Here is a 10,527-nt window from a genome sequence, read left to right as displayed (position 1 = left end):
GTGTGAACGAAATAAACTAGATTAATTTATTTATTCTGAGAAAATGTGGAAAAAAACATTTTAATCCTATAGTTTATAAATAATGTTTTATTTTTATATTGTATTTATAAAAATATTATTGATAATGTTTTATTGATTATATTGTATTCATTTTTTTGTGTTCTCTATTCAGTTATTTTAATGAATTATATCTTTTCTAAACTTTTTGAAAACCTTTTTTTAACAAAATGCACGACAACGTTCTCTAAAATGTAATTCTTACATTTATATCAGACTTGTAGATGATGTGTGGGACTGTCTTTCCTTTGTCATCTTTATCTTTAACATATTTTATTTGTTATTATTGAATAATAATGGTATTTCTTTTAAACATCTAACCATTTTAAAACAAAATTCTTCTTCAGATCTGTTTTTAACACTTCCTCACAGTTTCCCTCACATACTCAGACTATCATTCTTTTATTTCCTCCTGGTTGTCTTCCTCTCCTCTTTCAGATGAATGATGCTATGGGTTTGGAGCTGCCCTGGGTGTACTTTGTGAGTTTGGTGATCTTCGGCTCTTTCTTCGTCTTGAACCTGGTTCTGGGTGTGTTGAGCGGGTGAGCAGCTCCTCTTTTCTCTTCTCTGCAGTTCTTGATCTCTGATCCTTTTATTTCTTTCTCTCCCTCTGTCTCTATTGCAAACTGAACTCCGTGCCTGGAGTTTCTGCTGAAGCTGAATGTAGTCTCTATTGCTCTGGGTTAACCGTCCTGTTTGGACCCCTGTAGGTGAATGACGCCATTGGCTGGGAGACGCCGTGGATCTACTTTGTTAGTCTGATCATTCTGGGCTCGTTTTTTGTGTTGAATCTTGTTCTGGGTGTATTGAGTGGGTAAGAGAACGAGAATCTCTGTGTGCTGTGGAGACTGCTGTGCCTTTTTTTTTTTTTTTTAAATGTCTGCTGACCATTTCTCTCAACATCTGATCTAAAGTTATTTCTGCATGGAGTTGAGCATGAAGTTTGATAGATCATGGACAGTCACGGACAAAAATTGCAAACTAATCCAACTTTTTTTTATTAGGCTATGGAGTCGATTCTGGTAAAATGGGCTAAAGCAATAATAATAATAATAATAATAATAATAATAACAACAATAAAATAATAATAATAATAATTATAATAATAATAATTATAGTAATAAATTATTGTTATTATTTTTATTAATGTTATCAATTAATAATTATTATTATTATTATTATTATTATTATTATTATTATTATTATTATTATTATTGTTGGAAATATAAACTATTATATCGATTATTCATCATAAAGTTTAAATTAATATCAATTTCCAAGCAATAAAATTATTATTATTATTATTATTATTACAACAACAACAATATTATTATTATTGTTATTATTAATATTATTATTATCTTCATTATTATTATTGTTGTTGTTGTTTTTGTTGTTATTGTTATTATTATAAATATGAACTATTTATTTTTTTATTATAAAGTTTAAATTAAAATCCATTGCCAAGCTATAATAATAATAATAATAATAATAATATTATTATTATTATTATTATTATTATTATTATTATTATAACATTTACAACAACAACAACAACAACAGCATAACAATAATATTAATAATAATAAAAGTAATAATCATAATAACATTTTTATTATTATAAATATAAATAGTTACATTAATTATTTATTATAAAGTTTAATGATATTAATTAGTCATTTTAAAGAATCAGTGACAAATATTTTATGATTCATTGGTAATATTAATTTTATAGTTAAATGATCATATTACTAATAATTTGTTATAACATTGTACTGAAGACTCTAAGACCTAAGAGGGGAAAAAATAAACCAGCCAGTTTAAATAATCCTAATCTGTCATATTTAGTGTGTTAATGTTTAATAAACATTCAGGTTTTAGCTGTTCATCCATTGTAGCCATGCTGTTTTCCTTTCCACACACCAGTTTAACCTCTTTATATCTGTATTACATCCTAATTATTATCTTTAAGACATAAAACTAATTTTGGGCCAATATTAAATATGTCATATGTAAAATGGATGTTTTATAGTCAGATTTGTTGAAGATATTTTCAGATGAACATAAATACCGAAAATTGAAGGAAATGTAGATTTGTCGTAAACTTGCAATGATTCAAATCCAATCCTTTTTTTTTTTTTGCTGTGACTGTATAAGGCAAGATTTATTTCTTTTTTTTACATGTTTCAGGTGTTTTCTGAAGTGTTGTGTGCTGTGAAATGATCCTCATGTCTGCCAGGTTGAATCATTCTGAACTGATGACATTATTAAACAGAGTCATTGCAAGGTCAGAATGAAAGACTATGAGAGCGGATGTGATTCAGACTGAGCAAAGTCAAGGAAGGGAAAGAGAATTGTTCAGAGGGAAGGACAATGTCTAGGGCAAAAACAGAGGATTAATGAAAATTCAACAGATCCAGTGTTGTGGATAATACATTACAAGTAATGCTTATTTATTACTTTTCTAAGTAATGAGTAGAGTAATGCATAACTTTAAAAAATAAGTAATAATATTTGAGTTACTTACAAAATGTAATGCAAGTTTCTTTTTAGTTTAATTAATGGGCTTTTAAAAATTAGGTTGTTGAATTAGAATTAATGTAATCACATTTAATCCTGCACTCGGTGGATATCAGTAATGGAATTATTTGCCTTGATCTAAAAAAGGCAATAATATGATAAAGGTGTTTACACGAGTTGCATCTTGAATGTTCCTTTCATGATCCCATTTTACATATATGTAAATTTATTTGATTAACACATTGATAGATTAACGTAATTGTGTCACTGCTATCCACTGTTTCCTTTTGCATTTCATGTAATTTGGGGTGTTTCATCTTTAATTTTTCAACTATACCTGCAGTTCGGCACTTTCACTTTTATTCAGGAACATTACATTCATGCCCCCGTGACAAACTGAGGTATTGGATGTGAGTATGGAGTAAGGACTAGTGGAAGAGAGTTGTTTTAATGGAATTTGATTCCCACATGCCAAATGAAAAGAAAAGCTACCGTGTTTCGCTATGCGGGTTTCTGTGGTCCTTTACTGACTTAGTAGGTGCAGAGAACAGATAAGGCATGTGTTTATGAAATATCCTTTCGCATAATGTGGTGAAAAGTCCTACACGACGGTATTAGTTTGACTGCGGATGTCTGTACTGCACTTCAATAATGCAGCATACTCCAGATGTCTTACTTTGATTTCTGTTTAGTTCGATTATGACTTTAGTCGCAATAAGGTCATCAAATCAGAGTATTCAGAGTATTGTCTGAATCGTATTCAAATCGGAGTATTGCTCTCCATGTAAACATACTCAATGAGAATGCACTTCTGATGGTACAGACGACAGAAACCAATATAGCAGAGCTGTACATTTCTGTGATGGAAGTATTCTCATTATTTTGAACATTATTAGGAACAGCGGATTGTCTCAATTGGCAGTGATTTTACTTCTCGAATAAGTACAAAAGTAGCAAACAAATTTCTTAAAACTTTCACTAATCTGTACAGTATATCTGACTTGTATAGCTCTGGTGTCAGGAAGTTCTCAGAAGATAACATTATCCTTAATTTTTTTTTTTTTTGTGTTTTTTTAAGTAAATGAAGTGTTGTTAATTGCAGAACTCCTCTATTAAAAACAAAACAAAAACTAAGTTCTGAAAAACATCAAGCCTCAGCCAAGTTAGAAAAAGTAATCCAAAAGTAATTTAAAAGTAACTTACTGCATTACTTACCATAAAAAGTAACCAGAAGTAACTCAATATTGTATTTTTATTGCATTGTATTGTACAATATTGCATTACTTTCAAAAGTAAATACTCCCCAACACTGAACAGACCTGTCAAATCTGTCATCATGGATTATTTATCAATTTCATCACTTAAATAGACTTGGGTTTGGGTTGGTCTTTTATGCCTAAAATCTGAAGTCTTTTATGCTCACCAGGGCACCATTTATGTGATAAAAATAAAATTAGCACTTTTGTAATAAATAATTAGCATAATAAAAATACTTATTGAACTTATTTTATTAAATAATACAACATTGCATAAAGTGCAATACAGTATGAGTTTTTTTTTTTTTTTTTGCATGCTAGTCCATTAATTTCTTGCTACCATAATGGTTTTAAATACAAGTAGAGAACAAAAAAAAATCCTCCTTTAGGACATAAAACGAGGAAAAAAAGAAAATTATAGGAATAAAAAATTCTTTCATTCATTTTCTTTTCAGCTTAGTCCCTTTATTACTCTGGGGTGGCCACAGCGGAATGAACCGCCAACTTATCCAGCATATGTTTCACGCAGCGGATGCCCTTCCAGCTGCAACCCATCTCTGTGGAACACCCATACACTCTCATTCACACTCATACACTACAGACAATTTTAGCTAACCCAATTCACTTAAATATGTTTTTGGACTTGTGGGGAAACCGGAGCACCCAAGGAAACCCTCGCGGACACAGGGAGAACATGCAAACTCCACACAGAAATGCCAACTGACCCAGTCGAGGCTCGAACTAGCGACCTTCTTTCTGTGATGCGACAGCGCTACCTGCTGCGCCACCGCGTCAGCCAAAAATAGATATAATAATTAAAAAAAAGAATAAATATGCCAACAATAAGATGGTAAAGTGGAGAAAGGAGTGACATGATCATAACAATATAGCTCATCATTGAAGAATGAAAGGCAGGAGACCAACTCTTTAGAAAAAAAAAGCCAACATTTAAAATTAATTTGAAGTTTCGTCATGATTAAAAGCTGTCTTTTTTGATCAAAAATCATGCAAATATCCAGATCCAAAGGAACATTTCTATCTTTTTTGATAATAAGCTCATTTTACAATTTTCCTAGAGTTAAACATCTGCGTTTTACCATTTTTCATCCATTCAGCTAATTTCCAAGTCTGTCGAGAACACTTTTAGCTTAGCTTCGCTTAGCTTAGCTTAGCATAGATTAATGAATCAGATTAGACCATTAGCATCTCCCCCAAAATGAACAATTTTTATTGAAAACATTTAAAGCTTGACTCTTTTGTAGTTACTTCATGTACTAAGACCAACGTAAAATAAAAAGTTACTATTTCTCAAAAGACACCATATGATCTTGTGGGACTGACATGAAAACAGGAAGAGATGAGAAAAATGCAGGAAGGGCAGATGGAGGTGAGGAAGGAGAACTGATCCAGACACATGACTCACTTCAATACTGTTATTTAGATTTTTACATCAGTAAGACAAGTAGATATCACTGATATTCTTCCTCCGCTACTTCATTTTCTTCAGAGGGGGCACTGACTCTCTGACCCCTTTCAAAGGGTGAAATTAATCTCCTTCCTGTGCCGTAAGTCCTACAGGATTTCTTCAAGCTGCAGGGTTATTCAGTTTCTCCAAGAGAGATGCACACGTCGTGCCTATGGTGCAACATTTACATTCAGCAGATTGCGCTTTCTCCTGAAATTACATTTGGTTTCCATTTTTGTGCTTCTGCCATTTTATTAAGGACACCACACACATCGTGTGACCTTTCAAGCGCGTTAGTGTGTGAGATTTCTCCTAGTCCTTTGTGGGCAAGCATGCACTCTGCTGGCAGGACGTTGAAGCATTTACACAATGTTTAGCTACATGTATATGTGTAAATAATGAGCATATACAGTTAATGTCAGAATTATTAGCCCCTGAATATTTTATCCCCAATTTCTGTTTAATGTAAAGGAGATTTTTCAACACATTTCTAAATATAATAGTTTTAATAACACATTTCTAATAACTGATATATTTTTATCTTTGCCATGATGACAGTAAATAATATTGCGTTAGATATTTTTCAAGATACTAGTGTTCAGCTTAAAGTGACATTTAAAGGCTTAACTATGTTAATTAGGTATAGGCAAATTTGAGTAATTAGACAAATCATTTTATAACGATGGTTTGTACTGTAGACAATCAAAAAAATATTGCTTAATTCAATTAAAAACTGCTTTTATTCTAGCCGAAATAAAACTAATAAGACTTATTCCGGAAGAACAAATATTACAGGAAATACTGTGAAAATTTCCTTGCTCTGTTAAACATCATTTGGGAAATATTTGAATAAGAAACAAAGAATTTTGACTTTAACTGTACATTAATGGTATTTTTGCTACTCATGAATTACTTTTGTAATTGCTTATATTATTTGTTGTTTGTTACAAATATGGTTGATAAATATATTTATTGTAGATTGTTTTAATAGTTCACACTTAGATATTGCTTGATAGCAAGATTGATGGCAGGTTTGCCCTGCTGTCCTGGGAGAGAACCCTTAGCTGGGAGATAATTGTGCCCAGGGCTCCCACCTGGTCAATTAGCATGTAAGGGGGTCCAAGATCACATAGTTCTTTGGAGCTCCCCCTGGTAAAGTAGGAAAAGGAGGAGATGGGGTGGATGGTGGGATTCTTTATAAATGAAGATAAGGTTATAATGCTAGATGGGCTATTTATAGTGAGTTTGGAATAATCCGATTGACTTACTAATGATTACTGATGATCAGTCATATCACGTGCGCCTCTCGTAATTAGTTTGTGAAACTTCACTTAGATAAAAGGTGTGGTTGCTTTTGCAAGTTATGTTATCAAAAATGTTGGCCTAGTAGACATTAAATTAGCATTTTAATATAATTCACAAAGGTTAAATAAACATAAAACAAACAAACAAAAAAAACAATAACAATCTGAGTCGGTAACCTCCTACAATGTAAAACAACAGTTTTACAAAAGTGAGTAAATCTGTTGTAATTTGGAACTGTTAAGTTAACTTAACCTAATTTTTATAACTATTAGTGCTGGGCAAAAATTTATCTCAATTATTCATTCATTTATTTTCTTTTCAGCTTAGTCCCTTTAATAATCTGGGGTCGCCACAGCGGAATGAACCACCAATTAATCGTGATTAATTGCAAATAAGAAGTTTGTTTTTTTGTAAGTATATTATGTACATTTGTTATGTATATTTAACACACAGGTTTCCTAGTGATGGCTTGCAGCTGGAAGGGCATCCGCTGTGTAAAACAGATGCTGGATAAGTTGGTGGTTCATTTCGCTGTGGCAAACCCAGAATAATACAGGGACTAAGCCGAAAAGAATGTAACACACAGGGCGCCATGGTGGCTTAGTGGTTAAAATTGTCACATCTCAACAAGAAGGTCATGTTGCTGGTCAAGACTGGTTTGAGGGTCGGATGGGTCAGTTGACATTTCTGTGTGGAGTTTGCATGTTCTCACCGTGTTGGTGTGGGTTTTCTCCGGGTGCTCCCGTTTCCCCCACACTCCAAAGACATGTGCTGTAGGTGAATTGAATAAACTAAATTGGCTGTAGTGTATGAGTGTGAATGTGAGAGTGTATGGGTGTTTCCCAGTACTGGGTTGCGGCGGAAAGGGCACGCGCTGTTTAAAACATATGCTGGACAAGTTGGCGGTTCATTTCGCTGTGGAGACCCCTGATGAATAAAGGGACTAAGCCGAAGAAAAATGAATGAATTAAAAATATGAAAAACACACATACATATAAACAAAGCTACTTTCTTTTGCATAGAGTTTTAAATGTATAATTTGTATCATGTACCTGTGCATATATCTTTTTATATCTAAGTATAAATGAACTTTTTCTTAAATATATGCATGCATGTGTGTCTTTATGTACACATAATAAATATCAGAATCAGTTTTAATGCCAAGTGTGCTTCACACACACAAGGAATTTGTTTTGGTTACAGAAGCTTCCAGTGTACATAAAGTGACAAGTGACAACAAACATGTGACAATAAATATGAAAAAAATATAGTAACCATTAATCAGAGATCCAGTTAGTAAAAAGATCTGAATGTTGAATTGTACGTACAGATTTGTTATAATTAAACACAGTTCAAACACACATATTATGTCGAAACAAACTTTTATTTTCAATGCCTTTAATTACAGTGAATCTTTGATCAGCACTAATAATTATAGTGCGTCTTAACATAACAAATGTCCATCCAGCAGTGGAAATGAACATGTGCGCAAACTTTATAACAACATTGTGTGTGACTCATCATTTCAGAAAGGCTTGAATTGACTCAGTTGGGAAGGTTCTTACTGTAGTAAGGGAGATCTGCTTCATTCTTGTCTGTCACTGTGCTGCTTATCTACAAGAAGGCTACAGAGATCTCTGGCTCTGCCATATATGTAGGAACAGTGAATGGGGAAAACTAGCTAATTTGCATTAAAGGCACAGGCAACAAAAACAGCTACAATGTCTAAGCAGCTCAAATTTCACAGATTTAAAAGGGTATAATAAATATTCTGATTTATTTTTTGGGTATTTAGAGCTGAAACATTACAGACACATTCTGGAGACACAAAATACTTATCTTAAATCTGGAAACAGGTACAATAGGTGTAACAACAATAGCAAAGACAAACCCTGCACACTTTTATTATTTACATTTTTTTACAGTTGTCAATATTTGAAGCAGATCAAAACCTTTCATCAAAGGTGTCCTAAAACTATCAGACATGCATTCTTGTCTTTGTTTTTGAAGTTTTGAACTTATTTGATCCACTTTAAATGTTGACCACTGTATATAATACAGTGTGATGAACTTACATTTTCAAAAGTCACTGTATATTTATGTCAGTATTAGTTTGTTAAAGGTAAACCCCTATTTTTCTGAACCCCAGAGAGTTCTCTAAAGAGCGAGAGAAGGCGAAGGCTCGTGGAGATTTCCAGAAGCTTCGAGAGAAACAGCAGCTGGAGGAAGATCTGAAAGGTTATCTGGACTGGATCACGCAGGCTGAGGACATCGACCCTGAGAATGAGGAGGAAGAGGAGGAGAGCAAACGCAACCGTGAGTACTGGAATATCCTCATCGCTGTCAGCTTTCGCTCAATTAATAGAGATCACACTTTACACTTTCATCTGATCTCACTTCATGCTGGAACATAACTGCATATTAAAACTTTTGTAATTTATGTTATAGTGGATGATATACAGTGGGGGAAATAAGTATTGTCTCAGAAAACATTTCTAAAGGTGCCATTGGCTTGACATTTTGCCCTAATTAGTTTACAAATTTTGTTACGTGTTATAAAATGAAATGGAAAAAGTATTGAACACATGAAGAAAGGGAGGTGTTGAAAGGCAGTGAAAGCCCAGACAGCAGCTGAAATCTTTCAGTAGTTCTTCAGCAACCCTCTGCCCTTCCTCATTGTAAATAACATCAGCGGCTTCAGTCCAACATCTACATAAGCAGGATGATGAGGATGAAACCCCACTGGACATTTCAACAAGACAGTGATCCAAAACACAGTCAACGAAACTCTCAAATGCTAAAAAATCAAGCTGTAGAATGGCCCAGCCAATCACCTGACCTGAATTCAATAGAAAATACTAAATAAAGATCAGATTTGATAGATGAGATCTACAGAACCATCAAGATTTTTACGCTCTGTTGAAGTCTGTGGGAAAAACTCTCACCTAAGCAATGCGTTTGACTTCATTCTCCAAATGAGAGGCGTCTTTAAGCTGCCGTCACCAAAAAAATCCCTCTATATAAAGTATTAAATACATTTCAGTAGTTCAGTACTTTCTCCTTGTGTCATTTCATTATTACACATAAATACAAATTTTTTTGGGTTTTGTTTTATACTTATATTTGTATTGTTTGAGTTTTTACCAAAATCTGGTTCAATTACATGTCAACAGCTCCTTTAGAAATAGTATTCATAAGAAAAAAACATGATGTGACAATACTTATGTTTTCTGCTGTAAGTGATGTAAAACTGGCATGTTCATCACAACTAACCTACGGTGAATTGTTTGTCATTGAAATGCATACTATTAACCTCAAAAGCAATAATCATTCTGTCTGCATTTAGGGGTAAAGGAAAAAATAGTTTCTACTCATAAAAAAATTATATTTTAGTTCAGAAATTCTAAAAAAAAATTAGCAGAGTAACAAATTAGATGTTTGATGAATTTGAATATGATTTAAGGGACAATATCAACGTTCACTTTTCCAGAAACATTGGATACACCTAAAATATGGGCTGCACAATATATTGTTTCGGCATCGATACCGCAATGTGATCCTTCGCAATAGTCACATCACAGCATATGTAATGTTGAGTGTGTATTATAATTTATCATTTGCATATGTTTTTGATGCCTGTGATTAAATAACTGAATAATTATGCATTCAGGCATAAGAAATTGTACAGTTTGTGGATCTTTTTCTTGATTGTATGTATAGATTGTTATGCATGAAAATACTCACAACACATGCAAATACAGAAATGCACGGGAAATAGCACAGACCACAATCAAAATGTGTCTGCGGACCCCCCAAAAAAGTTTATAGATTGTTTATTAGATTTTATGGAGATGCAAATACACTGTAAAACCCAAAAGCCCTCTTTATCAAATGAAATGAGTGTAGTTAACTCAAGATTTACTG

General features: G+C 33.0%; 1 protein-coding gene across 50 annotated transcripts in view; it reads left to right on the top strand.

The window, feature by feature from the left end:
- Window positions 1-10,527, top strand: part of cacna1da (calcium channel, voltage-dependent, L type, alpha 1D subunit, a) — a 174,670-nt gene that overhangs the window by 76,023 nt on the left and 88,120 nt on the right. For 35 of the 50 annotated variants that reach the window (XM_073915640.1, XM_073915643.1, XM_073915629.1 and 32 more), the window contains 2 exon segments: window positions 496-599; window positions 8,753-8,919. In XM_073915640.1, the coding sequence (XP_073771741.1) occupies window positions 496-599; window positions 8,753-8,919 (271 nt within the window). 50 annotated transcript variants of the gene reach the window in all.

This window comes from Danio rerio, chromosome 11, assembly GCF_049306965.1.
Source record: "Danio rerio strain Tuebingen ecotype United States chromosome 11, GRCz12tu, whole genome shotgun sequence".
NCBI lineage: Eukaryota > Metazoa > Chordata > Actinopteri > Cypriniformes > Danionidae > Danio > Danio rerio.
The sequence above is the reverse complement of the archived record's forward strand: the minus strand, read 5'-3'. Positions and strand labels throughout refer to the sequence as shown.